General features: G+C 44.6%; 1 protein-coding gene across 1 annotated transcript in view; it reads right to left on the bottom strand.

Annotated features, from left to right (window-relative positions):
- mmd2a (monocyte to macrophage differentiation-associated 2a) overlaps window positions 1–17460 on the bottom strand; it is a 61379-nt gene extending 43919 nt beyond the window's left edge. The window contains exons 1-2 of the mRNA XM_078240981.1: window positions 17423–17460; window positions 8101–8182 (exon numbers count right to left, since the gene is read on the bottom strand). Coding sequence (XP_078097107.1) covers window positions 8101–8182; window positions 17423–17460 — 120 coding nt within the window. The remainder of the gene's footprint in view (window positions 1–8100; window positions 8183–17422) is intronic.
- Between the last annotated feature and the right edge of the window lie 3017 nt (window positions 17461–20477).

The following is a 20477-nucleotide window of genomic DNA, read 5'->3' as shown; positions in this document are numbered from 1 at the left end:
AACATTTAACTTTTATTAATCCGAGCTCACTCTTGGTGCTCAGGAATGTATGAATATATTTCTAACACATTCAGTGTGGCAGTCATGTAAAGTGCTAGGTTTCTGTGCATGCGTGTACCAACCTCACTCACACCATGACACCTTTTACAACTAAGGGGGCAACCCATTATGCAACTGGAGTATTTCAACAGAGCTGCACAGAAAACAAACCATTCCATCTACCTCAGCCTTTCGGATATCTTTCTATATCCTTTTTTCTCACGAACTGAAGGTCTTTTGAAAATCCAAGTGGCGCGTATTGTATTACTCTTTTTGTTAAGCATCAAAGAATTCTATCAGGTTGGTTAAGCATGACTCAGCCTTTTGTAGTCCATGTTGACTATTTAGTGTTACAGTTTCTGTCTCTCAAGGCTCTTTGATCCCTTTGTTTAGAGTATATTGTAACCTTTCCCACTGTTAACATTAAGTTGACTGGTCCCAGATTTTGTTCTGTCTCCTTCTTTGTGCATAGGAACAACTTCAGCTACCCACCAGTCTCCTGACACTATGCCTTCTTCTGTGGAACTTCTATGTGATATATAAATTAATTCCTCAGATATCTTCTCTCCAATTTTCCTTGCGTATACATCACTCTGGACCTGAGCTTTTATCCTTTTTTAATTTTGGTAATTTGTCATTGATTTTCTCCCTTCCTATCCTGACTGTATTAATATTCTTTTTAAACTCACCTTCTCGTGAAAGGTCTGTGTTGTTATCTTCTTTAGCACCAACTAAGGCAAAGGAATTATTCAATAATTATGCCATTCCTCTTTCATTATGAACATCATAAGGGCAATTACAGAAAGATAAAGACCCTATGGTCCACCCAGCCTGTCCCATGTAATTATGATGTGTATCATAGTATATACGCTCATGACTTCATGATCTCTTAGGGGTGGATACAACCCAAGGTTAACTTGGGGAAGAATAAATGGGAAGCACCACTTCAGTCCATTTATAAGCAATTAAAACTAGCTTGTAAGTTACCTTGTTCACCCTTTAGTGGTTCCATCCCCACTTCAATTTTTCTTTTGCTATGTGTGTGTCTCTCTCTATCCCCCACACCCACCCCATCTTTTGGCACTACTTTCTTCCCAATGCTGAAACTCCATGGGCGGTTATTTCCCCACCTCACCACTGCCGGGATTGTCTGGTCCTGCCGTCAAAAGTTAATTGACCTTTCATAGTCCAAAGATGTGCAGATTAGGTAGTTTGGCCATACTAACTTGCCCCTTAGTGTCCCAAGATGTGCAAATTAGGGGGATTACCAGGATAAGTACATAGGGTTATGAGGATAGGGCCTGGGTACGATGCTCTGTTGGAGAGTTGGTGCAGACTCGATGGACCAAATGGCCTCCTTCGACACTGTAAGAATTCTATGATTTGGCCGGTCTGCTACATCCCCCTGCAGGATCAGGAAAATCCAGGCAAGTTAGCGGTGTTCCAAAGGACATCACCATCCAACACTGTGGCCCCACGTCGGACTATCAGCACGTTCATGGCATTATGAGGGGCACTAGATGTTTATCGAAATGAGCTGTCCTCTCATGAATGGACAAGGTCAGCTGACAGTTGTGTGCAGGTGGACCCAGGACACAATGGACACTGACCTCTGGGAAACAGTCATCAAACCCGACCACAGAAACGGTGCAGCGCAGGAGAAGTATTAATGATGTGAATCACACGCTGCTCATTTCCTATCCACTCTCCTTTGTGGGATGAATGGTGTTGATAAACTTCCGGGGACATATAAAGTTTCACAGTGATGTTAAAGATTACGTTATGAGCAGAACCTAAAATGACAGAGTTGAGATTTGTACCATGGGAATATCTTGTCTGTTCAAAATTAATGGAAAAGATAGTTGTGTGCCTTCCACAACTTCAGGAGCATCCAAAGTCCTAAACAGCCAATGACGACATGTGGGCATGAGAGTAAGATGCTGAGTTGAAATGGCAAGCCACAGGAAGATTGGGAGTATGCTTGTGGGCTGAGTGAAAGTGTTCCGCCAGGCAGTCACCCAGTCTATGTTCAGTCTCTCCAGCGTAGAGGAAACCGCGTTGGTAGCAGTAAATACAGCAGACCAAACTGAAGGAGGTGCCAGTGAAACACTGCCATTGATGACATTGTCGACGTTACAACAGTGACTACAACTCTAAAGTGCAGAATTGGCTGTAAAGAGATTTGAGGCATTGTGAAAGGTGCTATATAAATGCAGGTTTTGTCTTTCTTGCTTTACACCTGCATGCATTCAACAGAGTGACTGTAGCAATGGTGACACTGGAGGCCCATTGCTGGGGACAGAGTGAACATTTGTCTCAGTTTTGGGAGATTTGCTCTTGAATTGAGAAGCCTAGTTGAAAGGCCGATAACACTGGTGACAGACTTTGTTTAAGTTTAGCTTATTTATTAGTGTCACAAATATGTTTACATTAACACCGCAATGAAATTACTGTGAAAATTCCCTAGTGGCCGAAACACCTGTTCGGGTACACTGAGGGAGAATTTAGCATGGCCAATGCACCTAACCAGCACGACTTTCAGACTGTGGGAGGAAACCGGAGCACTCGGTGGAAACCCACGCAGACATGGGGAGAATGTGCAGACTCCACACAAACATCGATCCAAGCTGGGAATTGAACTCGGGCCCCTGACGCTCTGAGGCAGCAGTGCTAACCATTGTTGGGCCTAGATTGAAAAGGGCAGTGCAAAGGGTGAGGAAAACTGGGTAGAGCTTTGAAGATTACAAGCTTGGGTGATAAGAGCCTGTCGACTTGAGAATGAAAGCAAGTCTAAGGAAATAGTGCTGTGGTTTTATGGTCCAGGAAATGGATGAATTAGTGCAGGAAATTAAACAAAGGATGCAGGATAATGTACGATTCCATTGATCAGCTAGTTAAAAATAAAAATGCATTCATTACACATAGTAAGAAGTCTCACAACACCAGGTTAAAGTCCAACAGGTTTATTTGGTAGCAAAAGCCACTAGCTTTCGGAGTGCTGCTCCTTCGTCAGGTAAGTGGGAGTTCTGTTCACAAACAGGGCATATAACGACACAAACTCAATTTACAAAATAATGGTTGGAATGCCAGTCTTTACAAGCAATCAAGGCTTAAAGGCACAGACAATGTGAGTGGAGAGAGCGTTAAGCACAGGTCAAAGAGATGTGTATTGTCTCCAGACAGGACAGTTAGTGAGATTTTGCAAGCCCAGGCAAGTCGTGGGGGTTACAGATAGTGTGACATGAACCTAAGTTCCGCACACATGAGGACGGCCTCAACCGGGATCTTGGGTTCATGTCACATTATCTGTAACCCCCACGACTTGCCTGGGCTTGCAAAATCTCACTAACTGTCCTGTCTGGAGACAATACACGTCTCTTTAACCTGTGCTTAACGCTCTCTCCATTCACATTGTCTGTACCTTTAAGACTTGATTACCTGTAAAGACTCGCATTCCAACCATTATTTTGTAAATTGAGTTTGTGTCTTTATATGCCCTGTTTGTGAACAGTACTCCCACTTACCTGACGAAGGGGCAGCGCTCCGAAAGCTGGTGGCTTTTGCTACCAAATAGACCTGTTGTTTAACCTGGTGTTGTGAGACTACTTACTCTGTTTACCCCAGTCCAACACCGGCATCTCCACATCTTCATTACACATGACAGAGAAGGGGGAGGACTTGTGGTTTCACATCCAATTTTTGAATAGAAGTGACAAGCGCAGAACAGGCATTATTTCCCAGACCAACTTTGTGACATAATTCAAACAACGATTTATGGAGCAGGCAAGGGATTGACATCACTACACTGTCAAGACCCAGATCAATTTGTATGAGACTGAAAAGACATTGGAGACATTTAACATTAGAAACACACCGCTTCCCATCTGGCAGCTGCTTATACTTTAGAATTCAGAACAAAATTATCACTGAATAATTTATTAACTTTGAAAGCAAGAGAACGGCTCTGTTTAAAATCTAAAGTAAATCAACTGATTTAATATTAATTAAGTGGATTATATTTGTTGAGATGGAACAAGAGAGAGCGCTGAAGGGGACAAACAGGAGGACCATTAATAGTATTGACAGTGTAGTGATGAATAAATATATATGCCTCCGTTTCATTTCATTCCTATTAGGTTGTTAACCACCTCCTTTTCTTTTCCCTCCAATTATTCTTTACTGCTTCCAGTTTTCACGTCAGCGCAGCCACAATCGAGTGCCCAATCTTACTGCTTCTTGTTGTATGTCTTGGCCCTAAGGGACTCGCGGGATATGGGAATCAGGTGGGAGAGTGGAGCTGAGGTCAAAGATCATCCAAAATGGTGGAGCGAGCTTAAGGAGGCACATTGCTTACTCCAGCCCCTTATTCTTGTCTTATCTTAACTAGCACTCACTGCACTTCATCATGTGAGGAGGATTGAGAGATCTTGGTGTAAGCCACAATATTAACGCAACAACAACTGCAACTTGCACTTATGTAGATCTTTTAACACAGTAAAACATTGGGCCAGAATTTTTTTTTATTAATTCGTGGGATATTGGCATCGCTGGCTGGCCAGCATTTATTGCCCATCGCTAGTTTCCTGAGGACAGTTGAGAGTCAACCACGTTGCTGTGGGCTCAGGAGTCACATGTAGCCCAGACCAGGTAAGGATGGCAGATTTCCTTCCCTAAAGGACATTAGTGAACCAGATGGGTGTTTCTGACATTCGTAAATGGTTTCATGGTCATCAGTAGATTCTTAATTCCAGATATTTTTTTACTGAATTCAAATTCCACCATCTGCCATGACGGGATTTGAACTTGGGTCCCCAGAACATGAGCTAAATTTCTGGATTAATAGTCTAGCGATAATAGCACTGGGCCATCGCCTGCATTTGGGATGCTCCGGTCCCACTGCAGTGAATGGAGATTTGGCTGAGCACCAAATTCTCTGTTCTCACTGGCAGTGGGGTGTATAAGACGGGAAAATTCCAGCCCCCACTACAAGTACTTTCAGGGAGCGTTATCAGACAATATTAGATACTGAGCTATATTAAGAGATGTTAGGGAAGATGGTCTAAAGCTTGGCCAAAAAGGTGAAATTAAAAGGAATGACTTTAAGGAGGAGAGCATAGCAGAGTTTATAAAGGGAATGATAGAGCAAAGGGAATTGCCAACACCAGAACTAAAATCAGCAGAGGTTTTGAAGAGCTGCATTGGGATAATTCACATTTTACATTCACGGAATAATGTTCTTCATGAACTTGCAGAGAAAGGGAGTTTGTTTGTGTCACCTACTCCTTTCCTATCTGCAGGAACTAACAAAAGCTCTTTGCACATTAAGTGCCCACCACGCCACTTTCCAAAAGACTATTTCTCCCTCTGAGTGACCTTGGCAATATAGCAGCTAATTCAACAAAAATAATATATGGATAGATTCAAGTTGGGGTGGCACAGTGGTTAGCACTGCTGCCTCACAGCGCCAGGAACCCAGGTTCGATTCCAGCCGCGGGTCACTGTCTATGTGGAGTTTGTGCGTTCTCCCTGTGTCTGCGTGGGTATCTTCCGGGTGCTCCGGTTTCCTCCTACAGCCCAAAGATGTGCAGGTTAGGTGGATTTGCTATGCTAAATTCACCCTAGTGTCAGGGGGATTAGCAGGGTAAATATGAGGAGTTACGGGAATAGGGCCTGGGTGGGTTTGTGGTTGGCGTAGACTCGATGGGCTGAATGGCCTCCTTCTGCACTGTAGGGATTCTATGATTCTAACTCCCTGATCAGGCATTTCATTCTTAATGATTTTACTTTATGTGACACCTATTTGTTTTATTTTTCTTCAGGTTTCCCTGAGCTTTCAGAGATTGTATGTAATTAGAGAGGGTGTGGAGGAGATGCACAAATGAGTGGCTTCAGTTATGTTGAGAGACTCGAGAAGCTGGAAGTAATCTCCTTAGAGCAGATATGACTAAGGGGATCTTTAAAGAGGAGTTCAAGATCAGGAAGTGTATTGGTGGTGTAAATAAGTAGAAATTGCTGGGAACGGCAGAGAAGATGTCTCTAAGGTAACTGACAAAATAACTTGAGAGGGCGAGATTTTTGCTTGTTACGTGGCAAGTTGTTACAACCTGGAATACAACACAACCTGAAAAAGAGTTGGAAGCACTTCAGAACAGATTCACTCGGCTGATTCCTGGGATGGAAGGGTTACCTTATGAGGAAAGGTTGGATCGGTTAGACACCGTATCTATTAGAGTTTAGAAGAATGAGAGGTGATCTTATTGAAACGTATAAGATAGTGAAGGGGCTTGTCAGGGTGGATGATGAAAGGATGTTTCCCCTTGAGGTGGAGACTAGAGCTAGGGGACGCAGTTTAAAAATAAGTGGTCTCCCACTCAAGACAGAGATTAGGAGAATTATTTTCGCTCAGAGGGTTGAGAGCCTCTGGAATTCTCTTCCCCAGAAATCAGTGGAGGCTGGGTCACTGAATATTTTTAAGGCTTCTTGATTAATGAGGGAGCCAAAGGGTATGTAGGAAAGTAGAGAAGAGGCCACAGTTAGATGGGCCATGATCTTATCAAATGGCAAAGCAGGCTCAAGGGGCTGAATGGCCTACTCCTGCTCCTAATTCAAAGATTTGTTTATAATACTAATATTCAAAAGGAAAATAGATAACTACTCGAAGGGTTCAGAGATTACAAGGCTATGGGGAAAGAGCTGGTGAGTGAGATTAATTGAATAGTTCTTTCATAAAGTCTGTACAGGCACAATGGGCTGAATGGCATTCTTCTATGCTGGTTGATTCCATTCAATGACATGTTTTTGCTTTCTCTAAACAAGAAATTGATAATTTTTCTTCCACTCTGATCAGGGTGAAAAGTTAAGTATTTTTTCATTTCAGTCAATATGTAGCAACTGGGCCTGCCACAGTGTGGAAAGGGGCTAGGTTTAATCGTATAGGATTGGGTGACATACCGGCTTTACACTATGCCAGATCCTCATCTGCATAAGAATCAAAGGACAATAATATTCCCTACCCACAAATGTTAATATCATTTGCATTGAAAAGCATTCGTTTTGCACTCATTTGCCATCAGTTACACTCAAAAGCAATCACTTCGCTTTAATTTTACGTTGCAAGTAACTCAACTGAAATCAATGTCATCAATTGCTCCAAACCACAGAACTTAAATATTTGCGATTAGCAACACCACTTAAGGATTTGGATACCAAAAATATTTACTTCTTCTTTTCCATATTCCTGAATTTCCATAGCTTCAAACATCCTAAAACATCCTCCATCTCTCTCTCCACCTCCCCCTCTTCCCTTTCCGCCTGCATCTCCCCCACTCCACCTGTCTCTCCTCCAACCCCCTACTCCCCACTCTCTCCTTGCCACCACCTTCCCCTCTCTCCCTGTCCCCTCTCTTCCCCTACCCTCTACTCCCTCCCTCCCCATCTTTCCTCCTCCCTATTCTCCCCCTCTTTCACCCATGCTCCCCCTTTCTCTTCTCTCTGTCCCTCCTTCTACCTCTTGCTCCTTCCCTCCCCCCCTTTCCCTTTACGCCCACCTCTCTTCCCCCAACCAGAGTTTCAAGGACAGGCCAGAACAAGAGGTGACGCTGAGGTTGGGCCTGATGCAGTTTTGAGCTGGTGTGGGAGCAGCAATGATGCCAGCAACGAGGCAAATAGGAGGACCGGATGGAGGGGGAGGGCACAGTAGGGGCGGCCTGGATTTCTGAGGGAGCGGCTTGAATGTTTGAATTGGGCAGGCGGATCTCTGAGTTTCAGTGGGGCCCTGAGGTCTCAATGTCAGTGACGATAGCAGAGCCACAATAACTTTGCCTTATTCACCTTTGACGTTTGCTAAGTTGTAAACTCTTTGTTATCCCTCTTTGAAACAGCTAAAAATCCAGATCCTCACTTATTTGCCAATTTCTATTCACGTTGTGTTTACTTGTAGAACATCTAATTTGGTCCTATTCATTTCAAATGCCTGCTTTTGACCCCTTGTCCCTTAGACACACACACACGCACGCACGCACGCACACACACAAATAATTTTGTCATCACAATGTAACTCACTGCATGGGTGGCACAGTTGGCAGCGTGCTCATACTCTGTGGGTTCATATCTTCGATTAGCGGGCACTCTGTTATTCATAAACCTGGGAAGAAAAAGAAATGATGATCTGTGACCGGCCATCTCAGTAGAAAGTGACTTTTTCTTGTCTTTATTGTTTTGCATTGATGCCATTTCCTAAAGGCTCCCATTTTCTTCCTATTGTTCACCACCTGACTGTTTCCATTCAGGCTGATGCAGCTGGACATACTGGTTAAACAAGCAGCAAGCGGCCTATACTCCTGCTTAGTCTGAGACGCAGAGTATGTAATATTAGGAGCAGAGGGCCATTCAGCCTTCCAAGCCTGCTGCACCATTCAATGCAATCATGGCTGATCTCCTACCTCACCTTCCACACCCTCCACATAACCTTTTAACTCCTTGAGTAACCAACAATCTATCAATGTCTGTCTTGATCACACTCAATGATTTTACATTTCCACGCGAGGGTGAAGAGCTCAACTGAAAGATGGGAGGAGAGGCAGCATGTGATTGTAACACAGCAATCTACAATGGGGCAGAATTCCCTCAGAGTTTTGCTTGCCTCTCCTGCGTTATTGGGGTTTCTGCTAAAATCTCTTGTCGCTGTCTTTTTTTCTCCCTGCGTAAAGCCATTGACTGGGGCAAATGCAGGGCAAAGCAGCTTCCCATCAGTCCCAAAGTGGACAGACCAGGGCCCTAACTCGTCTCACCTTGGTATTCCAGTCAGTCTCTTGACCATGTTAGTCAAAGCAAACAAACTGAGAGCTTTCCTGGAGCGGGACCAAATGAAACAGAATACTCCAGATGGTAAATCCATTGAGGCTTATTCAATGCTTCCTATGGGAAAGCAATCCTTTTCACTCAATTACCATGAGTTATCGTTTGCTTAGACCAGAAATACTGGGACTGGAATGACTGCCCGTATCAAATCACCTCACTGCTGAGTTAGTCAATACTGTCAGGCTGTCCAATGGCAATGGTTGATTCCAAAGCGAGGCTGATCTTTTGCAAAGTTTACAAAGTCGTGAGAGTGAAATTTTCTGGGCTTTCCATTCTTCAGGTCTTGTCTTTGTATCTGGCTGCCAGAATCCTGGTTGAAATGCTCTCTGCAAATGGCTTTTCCTCATGCATAATTGCTTCAGTAATCCTCAGAGCAGTTGACCATTGCATCACTCTGTGGGACATCACTTGCTTGGGGGTAGGGTGGGCAGGGATTCAAGGGAAACTTTCCATCTCAATCTCTCCTGTCCAGGGTTGCCAACCCTCCAGGATTGTCCTGGAGTTTCCAGGAATTGAAGGTTAAACTCTACAACAGTAGCCCAGAAACTGCAGCATGAGGAAGCTTTAAATTACAACGGTGGACTCTTGAGGAAGAGAGGGCGAGGGAGCCATAAAATAGAATGAGCATGATTCCCTCTGGGATCCAGCCCACCTCCACCTGGATTGGATTTCATAGTGGGGTGGATAGGGCCTCAGACGGGAATCTCACCCATGTTCCATTATGGCCTTTAAGTGGCTGTTCAATGGCCTTTTCCACCCAGCCTCAATCTGATTGGCTGACAGCTCTTCAAGGTGGGACTTCCATCCAATTGAGAACGGAAGTGCTGCCTGCTGCCAATCAGAGCTCATTTGAGTGGGAAATGGCAGTGTTCCTGTCCGAGTCGGTGAGGGTGACAGGTGCTGAGTACTCACCATCCTGAAAATTCACGGCAAGGTGTCAGGATGTCTCAAATCTTTTTACAGTCATTGAAGTACTTTTGAAGTGTAATATTGGAAACAAAGCAGCTGATCTGTACACAGCAAGCTCCCATAATAAAAAAAGAACAAAGAACAGTACAGCATAAGAACAGGCCCTTCGGCCCTCCAAACCTGGGCCAATCACGTTGACTTACCTAGACCAACCACTTGTATCCCTCTATTGTCTGTCTGTTCATATGTCTATCAGGCAAGTCTTAAATGCCGCTAACGTATCTGCCTCAGCCACCTCACTTGGCAGTGCAATCCAGGCCACCACCACCATCATAATGATATAAGTGACCGCATAAGCGGTTTTAGATGGTGTTGTTTGAAGAATAAATAATGGCCAGCGTCCCATGGGCAACTCCCTTGCTGGTCCTTGAATGAGATCTGAAAGAGTAGATGTGATTTAACATCTCATCTGAGGAGTTGCCTCCCACATGGTTCAAACCAAGCTAGGTCTTCCCACAGGACCAATGTCATTTAGCATACACCAATAAATTGCAGGTGGTCCCCAGTATCCTTAGAGAATATTGAGAGAATGTAAAACTCTACAGCTGGCCGCAGTGAACCACAAAAGGTAATACCAGCTTTGGATCGAGAATGTTTTGCTTGTTTCTTGCGGATCCACTTACTCTAACATCGGGACAGGACTAGGTCATGCTGCCCCTTGAGCCAGTTTCACCATTCTGTGACATCTCGGCCAATCTGTATCCGAAATCCATTCACCCACATTGGCTCTAACATCTGAATAACTTCATTTTTAGCAAACATCTATCGATCTCAGATTTAAAATTACTAATTAAGTTAGTATATTTTGTGAAGCTCAATTGTGTGGAGAGGTTTTTCCCGAACCTTTCCTAAATTGCCTGGTTCTGATTTTAAGGTTGTGTCATCTTGTCCATGTCTCTTTGCCAACATGGCTGCTTGGCATGACATTGCTGCACAGTGGTTAGAACTGCTGCCTCACAGCTCCTGGAGTTCAATTCCAGACTCGGGTGACTGTGTGGAATTTGCATGTTCTCCCCATGGGTTTCCTCCGGGTGCTCCGGTTTCCTCCCACAGTCCAAAGATGTACAGGTTAGGTTGATTCGCCATGCTAAATTGCCCCAGGATGTGTAGGTTAGATTGATAAGCCACGGTAAATGTGTGGGGTTACGGGGATGGAGTGGGGGAGAAGGCCTGGGTAAAATACTCTGTCAGAGAGTCGGTGCAGACTTGATGGGCTGAATGGCCTCCTTCTGCACAGCAGAGATTCTATGATTCTGCTGGTTGAAACCTATAATGTATTTTCTCTCACTATTGATTATTAGCTCAAATGACTGCCTGTTGAAGTTGTAAAGCTACAGCTTTGAGTGCCAGAGAGATCAGTACAAGTACATTATGTGGCTTAGTCTCCTAACTGAAGAGGAGTTTGGCTTTCAAGAGCTGAAGTTTCTGACCTAAAGCCAATTCAACAATCCTCTGTTTGGATCTCACATTAAATCAACATTTCAGCTGAAGTCAACATGGGTCCAGGCATCTGGTTACCCTACTCGCATGGAGAATAACGTGCTCAGTCTGTAAGATCACCAACAGTTAGGCAGGTTAATGGTGGTAAGGAAGGGAAATGTGGTGGTGAGATGTTCCCCCTTCAAAAATTACTCAACTTTTTCCCCAGGAATGAGCCAGTGACTTTGTCCTGTCCCCTTGCAGGTAAATGGAATTGGCTGGTCATTTTTAAATGGATCCCATTACTGTTATGTGAAATGAATATAATGTGGGGGAAATGTGCAATTATGCGCATTGGTAGGAAGAATAGGAAGGCCAAATATTTTTTAAAAGGTAAGAGACTAGTAAATGTTGGGATTTAGATGCTCTCGTATGAATTCCATTGAAAGTTCAGAGCATAGCTGGTTATTAAGAAGGCAAATTATATTTTAACCTTTATCATATGGGGGTTAGAGGAGAAGTCTTGCTGCAATTACTTAAGACTTTGGTGAAACCAAACTTGGAGTACTGAGTACATTCTTGGTCTCTGTCCTGTCCTGGTCCCTCCACACTGATGCTACAGTTAAGGAAGCCCACCAATATCTCAATTTTCTCAGGAGGCCAAGGAAATACAGCTTGTCTGCTACAACTCTCACCAATATATACAGATGCACCATAGAAAGCATCATTTCCGGATGTATCACAGCTTGGTATGGCTCCTGCTCTGACCAAGACCACAAGAAACTACAAAGAATTGTGAATGTAGCCCAGTCCATCACGCAAACCAGCCTCCCATCCATTGACTCTGTCTACACTTCCTGCTGTCTCGGAAAAGCAGCCAGCATAATCATGGACCCCACACATCCCGGACATTCTCTCTTCCACCTTCTTCCGTTGGGAAAAAGATACCAAAGTCTGAGATCACTTACCAGTCAACTCAAGAACAGCTTCTTCCCTGCTGCTGTCAGACTTTTGAATGGACCTACCTCGCATTAAATTGATCTTTCTCTATACCCTAGCTATGACTGTAACACTGTATTCGGTTCCCTCTCCTTTCCTTCTTCCCTATGTATTCTACGAACTGTGTTTTAAAGTAAACTCATTGATTCAGAGGAAGTAAAGTAAAATATTTCCACAGCTCACGGGGACTGAGACATTAATCCACAGGGCTACATGTGGTAGGAACGCCCATGTGAATGCACAAAAACAATTCAAATTCTGGCATAACCTTCAAACAGACCACTAAATAACTTAGATAAAGTCTTTCCCCATGGTCGCCGCAGCATCAACAAGCCAAGCATTTTGAACTTTTCAATATGGGCTTTATAGTAGCTGCTTTTAAAGAGGAAAATAATGGCCTTGGTAAAATAAGGGAAATGACTTAAAGGAGGAAAGAAAGAACATAGGCCAAGAACCTTAGCCCAAATCAAATGGCTGGCCTTTGCTTCGGGTCCGAGGATGCCACGGAGAGAACGCAGTCAGCAAGACTAACTGGAGTCCTGGTTCCAAGGCCAGGGCAAGATAAACATGCTGCAGGGATAAGGTTTGAAGAACTTTTAGAACTGGAACACATTTGCTATCGTGCCAGTGACTGACCTGAAGAGGGAAAACACAAACATCCCGTTCTTCACACAGTTTTTACAAGAATCAGATGCGATTTTTTGATCGCCATGAGGTTTGGGAGACACTTTCTTATCGAATTGATAATTCCTTCGTTCTCGAGTTATGCTCACTTTAAAGGCTGCAGGAGAAGCTTTACTTTCTCCCTGGTGCAAACCACTGTCAGAATGGCAATTAACGATCTTCAATTAGAAAATAATCAGGGCTGGAATTTCCCACAGGGCTCAGTTCTGGGTTGTGAACTCACTCTGTCACGCAACAGGAACCCGCCGCGATTTTGCCCCGAGTTGGGGGCCTTGATTAGGTAATGGACAGGTCGTGCCATCCAATTAGACTGCCAGAACGCAGGCCATCTCCAGAGCGGACAGGAAGACGTTTAAGTTTATTAGTGTCACAAGTAGGCTTACATTAACACTACAATGAAGTTACTGTGAAAATCCCCTAGTTTCCACACTCCGGCGCCTGTTCAGGTACACTGGGGGAGAATTTAGCATGGCCAATGCACCTAACCAGCACATCTTTTGGGCTGTGGGAGGAAACCGGAGCACCCGGAGGAAACCCACACAGACACAGGGAGAACGTACAGACTCCGCACAGACAGGGAATCAAACCAGGGTCTCTGTTGCTGTGAGGCAGCAGTGCTAACCACGATGCCACTGTGCATCTGTAAAAGGTGCCTATATCGAAGGCTGTAGGATTTCTGCTTTCAAAGCATGTTGTCAGCCAATCTTTAATATGCACCGTTTTCTTGGTAAACCCCCTACCCTTTCCCAAACCCAGTATCCACCAGATCTGTGCATCTTCTATGTTGGAGCTTCAAGGCAATCCTTGTGTGTAGGACATTGTTATTACCTCTCCCCCCTCTGATCTCATCAGCAATAGTGGAAGGATTAACAGGCCTACTGTGGCCATTAAGGGCTGAATTGGGAGTTGAACCCAGAGCTTCTGGCCCAGAGTAGGGATGCTACTATTGCACCAGTAGGTGGTCACCCATCCCCAAGTCTGCTTAGCTTCCGAGGTCAGGCGGGATTGGGTGTTTTCAGACTAGTATGGCCCTAGGCACGTTAATTCGTCCTAGGTTCACAGTAATTAGCTGAAATATTCCCCCATCTCCACCTCCTCACTTTTCACACTAATTGTCTGAGGCAGGATCAGGAAAGCATAAGCGTGTGTCTTAACAATTGGCACTCAGAACTTTGTTCGGCAGCACAATATATGGGACAATATGACAAATGGAGAAAGACTGCAGAAAGCTGCAGCACAGAGGGATTTGGGGGCCTTTGTGCATAAATCACAAAAGGCAAGCATGCAAATTCAGCAGGTAATAGGGAAAGCAAATGGAATGTTGGCCTTCATTTCAAAGAACGTGGAGTCTAAAAATAGGGAAGTCTTGCTAAAACTATACAAAGCAGTCATTAGACCATACTTGTAATACTGTGAACAGTTTTGGCCCCCTTATCCAAGGAAAGTGTACATATTACAGAGAAGGAGATGCTGGAAGTCTTAAAGAGCATCAAGGTAGATAAATCTGCGGGACCTGATGAGGGATATCCCAGGACGTTGTGGGAGGCTAGGGAGGAAATTGCGGGTCCCCTAGCCGAGATATTTGAATCATCGATAGTCACGGGTGAGGTGCCTGAAGATTGGAGAGTGCCAAATGTTGTGCCTTTGTTTAAAAAGGGCTGCAGGGAAAAGCCTGGGAACTACAGGCCAGTGAGCCTCACATCTGTGGTGGGTAAATTGTTGGAAGGTATTTTGAGAGACAGGATCTACAGGCATTTAGAGACGCAAGGACTGATTAGGGACAGTCAGCATGGCTTTGTGACTGGAAAATCATGTCTCACAAATTTAATTGAGTTTTTTGAAGGGGTAACCAAGAAGGTAGATGAGGGCAGTGCAGTTGATGTTGTCTACATGGACTTTAGCAAGGCCTTTGACAAGGTACCGCATGGCAGGTTGTTGCATAAAGTTAAATCTCACGGGATCCAGGGTGAGGTATCTAAATGGATATAAAATTGGCTTCTGGGTTGCAGAGAGTTGTTTTTCAAACTGGAGGCCTGTGACCAGCGGTGTGCCTCAGAGATCAGTACTGGGCCCACCGTTATTTGTCATTTATATTAATAATTTGGATGAGAATTTCGGGGACATAGTTAGTAAGTTTGCAGATGACACCAAGATTGGTGGCATGGTGGACAGTGAGGAAGGTTATCTCCAATTGCAGCGGGATCTTGATCAATTGGGCCAGTGGGCTGATGAATGGCAGATGGAGTTTAATTTAGACAAATGCGAGGCGATGCATTTTGGTAGATTGAACCAGGGCAGGACTTACTCAGTTAATGGTAGGGTGTTGGGGAGAGTTACAGAACAAAGAGATCGAGGGGTACATGTTCATAGTTCCTTGAAAGTGGAGTCACAGGTGGACAGAGTGGTGAAGAAGGCATTCGGCATGCTTGGTTTCATTGGTCAGAACGTTGAATACAGGAGTTGTACAAGACATTGGTAAGGCCAGACTTGGAATACTGTGTGCAGTTCTGGTCACCCTATTGTAGAAAGGATATTATTAAACTAGAAAGAGTGCAGAAAAAATTTACTAGGCTGCTACTGGGGCTTGATGGTTTGAGTTATAAGGAGAGGCTGAATAGACTGGGACTTTTTTATCTGGAGCGTAGGAGGCTCAGGGCTCCGGGGTGACCTTGAGGGGCATAGACAAGGTAGATAGTCAATATCTTTTCCCAAAGGTAGGGGAGTCTAAAATTAGAGGGCATAGGTTTAAAGTGAGAGGAGAAAGATACAAAAGTGTCCAGAGGGGCAATTATTTCACACAGAGGGTGGTGAGTATCTGGAACAAGCTGCCAGAGATAGTAGTAGAGGCGGGTACAATTTTATCTTTTAAAAAGCATTTAGATAGTTACATGGGTACGATGGGTATAGAGGGATATGGGCCAAATGCGGGCAATTGGGATTAGTTTAGGGGTTTTTAAAAAAAAGGGCAGCATGGACAGGTTGGGCCGAAGGGCCTGTTTCCATGCTGTAAACCTCTATGACTGTATGAAAGATATACTGGCACTGGAGGCAGTCCAGAGAAGGTTCACTAGGTTGACCTTGGATATGGAGGGATTTTCTTATGATGAGAGGTTGAGTAGATTGGGCCTGTACTCATTGGAGTTTAGAAGAATGAGAGGCGACCCTATTGAGACATACAGGATTCTCAAGGGGTTTGACAGGGTAGATGCTGAGAGGTTGTTTCCCCTGGAGGGAGAGACTAGGACTAGAGGGCATAATCTCAGAGTAAGGGGTCACCCATTTAAGACAAAGATGAGGAAGAATTTTTTCTCTCAGTAGGTAGTGAATCTGTGGAATTCTTCACTGCAGAGAGCTATAGAGGCTGGGGTATTAACTATGTTCAAGGCTGCGATAGACAGATGTTTTAATCAGTAATCGAATCGAGGGTGATGAGGACAGGGTAAATTTGAGGACTATCATTTCAGATCAGCCATGATCTCATTGCATGGCGGAGCAGAACTCGATGGGTTAAATGGCCAACTTTTGCTTCTACGTCTTATGGTCTAATGAGGTGGAGGGCAGTACATTATAGTCACGGCCCTCTAACTTTACCGACCATTAATTTTTATGACCAGGAAATCGGATTGAGCATGCTAATCACCACAGCTAATTGTCAATCTGTCTTCCCGTTTAGCAACGCCCTTGGGCAACGGCTGCCGACTTGGGAGATTTATCCCTGGTCGGTGGAATATTGCACAGTCGCTCCAAAGCACTCTCTCATTAGGTCCATTAACATGCTGCTGATTTAGTTAAAGGATAGTAACAGACACAAAAGCATGCGTTATTGTGTGAAGCACCAAATTACTCCAGCGTACAGTTAAAATCAAATAGCAAACCAGCGCAACAGCGGCAGTGAGTGTTGCCAACTCTTTAGAATTGTCCAGGAATTAATACTGAAAAGCTCGGACACTATTGCAAGAAATCTTGGGGGAAAAACATCACAAGAGACATTTATAAAAATATTTATTTTTTTAATTTTATAGACTCATAGAGTCAGAGGTTTACAGCATGGAAACAGGTCCTTCGGCCCAACTTGTCCATGCCACCCTTTTTTTTTAAATCCCCAAACTAGTCCCACTTGCCTGCATTTGGCCCATATCCCGCTATACCCATCTTACCCATGTAACTGTCTAAACACTTTTTAAAAGACAAAATTGTACCCGCCTCTACTACTACCTCTGGCAGCTTGTTCCAAACACTCACCACCCTCTGTGTGAAATAATTGCCCCTCTGGACCCTTTTGTATCTCTCCCCTCTCACCTTAAACCTATGCCCTCTAGTTTTAGACTCCTCTACCTTTGGGAAAAGATATTGACTATCTAGCTGATCTATGCCCCTCATTATTTTATAGACCTCTATAAGATCACCCTTCAGCCTCCAACGCTCCAGAGAAAAAAGTCCCAGTCTATCCAGCCTCTCCTTATAACTCAAACCATCAAGTCCCAGTAGCATCCTAGTAAATTTTTTCTGCACTCATTCTAGTTTAATAATACCCTTTCTATAATGGGGTGACCAGAACTGCACACAGTATTCCAAGGTGGCCTTACCAATGTCTTGTACAACTTCAGCAAAACATCCCAACTCCTGTATTCAATGTTCTGACCAATGAAACCAAGCATGCAGAATGCCTTCTTCACCACTCTGTCCACCTGTGACTCCACTTTCAAGGAGTTATGAACCTGTACCCCTAGATCTCTTTGCTCTGTAACTCTCCGCACGCCCTACCATTAACTGAGTAAGTCCTGCCCTGGTTCAATCTACCAAAATGCATCACCTCGCATTTATCTAAATTAAACTCCATCTGCCATTCATCGGCCCACTGGCCCAAACCGATCAAGATCCCATTGCAATCTGAGATAACCTTCTTCACTGTCCACTATGCCACCAATCTTGGTGTCATCTGTAAACTTACTAACCATGCCTCCTATATTCTCATCCAAGTCATTAATATAATTGACTAATAACAATGGACCCAGCACTGATACCTGAGGCACACCGCTGGTCACAGGCCTCCAGTTTGAAAAACAACCCTCTACAACCACCCTCTGGCTTCTGTCATCAAGCCAATTTTGTATCCATTTAGCTACCTCACCCTGGATCCCTTAAGATTTAACCTTATGCAACAACCTACCATGCGGTACCTTGTCAAAGGCTCTGCTAAAGTCCATGTAGACAACATCAACTGCACTGCCCTCATCTACCTTCTTGGTTACCCCTTCAAAAAACTCAATCAAATTTGTGAGACATGATTTTCTACTCACAAAGCCATGCTGACTGTCCCTAATCAGTCCTTGCGTCTCTAAATGCCTGTAGATCCTGTCTCTCAAAATATCTTCCAACAACTTACTCACCACAGATGTGAGGCTCACCAGCCTGTAGTTCCCAGGCTTTTCCCTGCAGCCCTTCTTAAACAAACGCACAACATTTGCCACCCTCCAATTTTCAGACACCTCACCTGTGGCTATCGATGATTCAAATATCTCTGCTAGGGGACCTGTAATTTGCTCCCTAGCCTCCCACAATGTCTTGGGATACACTTCATCAGGTCCCGGGGATTTATCTATCTTGTTGCGCTTTAAAACTTCCAACACCTCTTTGTAATATGTACACTCCTCAAGACAACACTATTTATTTCCCCAAGTTCCCCAACATCCATGCTTTTCTCAATAGTAAATACTGATGAGAAATATTCATTTAGAATCTCACCCATCTCTTGTGAATCCGCACATAGATGACCTTGTTGATCCTTAAGAGGCCCAACTCTCTCCCTGGTTACTCTTTTGGCCTTTATGTATTTGTAGAAGCTCTTTGGATTCTCCTTTGCCTTATCTGCGCCAAAACAATCTCGTGTCCCCTTTTTGCCCTCCTGATTTCTCTTTTGACTCTGCTCCTACACCCCATACTCTTCAAGGCATTCACTTGACCCCAGCTACCTGTGCATGTCATGTGCCTCCTTCTTCTTCTTGACCAGGGCCTCAGTATCCCGAGTCATCCAGGATTCCCTACTTCTACCAGCCTTGTCCTTCAGTCTAAGAGGAATGTGCTTACCTTGAACCCTGGTTAACATACTTTTGAAAGCCTCCCACTTACCAGACGTCGCTTTGCCTTCCCACAGACTCCCCCAATTAACTTTTGAAAGTTCCTGCCTAATATCATCAAAATTGGCCTTGCTCCAATTTAGAATTTTAACTTTTGGGCCAGACCTATCATTCTCCATAGCTATCTTAAAACTAATAGAATTATGATCACTGGTCCCAAGGTGATCCCTCACTAATACTTCTGTCACCTGCCCTTCCTTATTTCCCAAGAGGGGGGTCAAGTTTTGCCCCCTCTCTCGTCGGGCCATCCACATACTGAATGAGAAATTCCTCCTGAATACACTCAACAAATTTCTCTCCATCCAACCCTCTAATACTATGCCTGTCCCAGTCAATGTAGGGAAAGTTAAAATCCCCTACGATTACCACCCTATTTTTCTTGGAGCTATTTGTAATCTTCTTACATATTTGCTCCTCAATTTCCCGCTATTTGGGGGCCTATAGTACAACCCTATCAAAGTGATCTCCCCCTTCTTATTTCTCAGTTCTACCCATATAGACTCAGTGGCCGAACCCTCGGATATATCCCCTCTCAGTACGGCCGTGATGTTTTCCCTAATCAAAAGTGCAACTCCCTCTCCTCTCTTACTGATGCGCTATTCAGACACGAGGCTTGAAGCTCAGTAAATGAAAGGCTTTTATTTACTGTTAACGAAGCTACCAGAACTTATATACACTATCCCAGACTGAAGGGGTCCCGGCCAGAGCAGGGACTCTTATACCTCTCCCAGGAGGCGGAGCCCGACTGGGATGTGCCACAACACTAGAGTACAAAGGTGTAACAACCCCACCCTAACCCCAACAGCAACAATAGCACAACCCAACAGTAACATATGTACATCCTTGTAGTACTGGCCAGCCCCTGGCTCAGCACTATCCAGTGGGAACCAACGATGGTTCACCACATTCACCCCTCCTTTGAGAACAAAGGCAGGCGGGGTACAAAAAACAGAATAAAGTGTCAGCAGTCTATAAGTTCAGACGGTCAGGGGGACCGCACCGTCATTGTGACCTCCTCAATACTGGCGGTGACACCGGAGTAGGCACTTGCGGTGGCGTTCTCCCCAAGGCAGCGTCCAGCTGTTCTTCCACAGACTCACGGGCCGGTTGACCCTGAGGTGACGGTAGTCCAGGGGATCCTGACACACCCTGCGGTGGCGACCATCTTCTGGGCTCAGGCAAGCTGGATATTCATCATAGATTTGTCAAGTCTATGAGGCTTGGCCTGGTCCAGGATGATCGACGCCACCGTTGGTTCATAAGCGCCACTGCAGGCAGCTGAAGTCGATGAGGAGGACCCCTGCTGGTGGTCGTTTGTGGTCAGTGTCGACCAACATGGCCGCCCCCATGAGTCGCACGTGGGTGAGGGCG

Source organism: Mustelus asterias, chromosome 23 (genome assembly GCF_964213995.1).
Source record: "Mustelus asterias chromosome 23, sMusAst1.hap1.1, whole genome shotgun sequence".
NCBI classification, from domain to species: Eukaryota; Metazoa; Chordata; class Chondrichthyes; order Carcharhiniformes; family Triakidae; genus Mustelus; species Mustelus asterias.
This window is presented reverse-complemented; position numbering and strand designations above follow the sequence as displayed.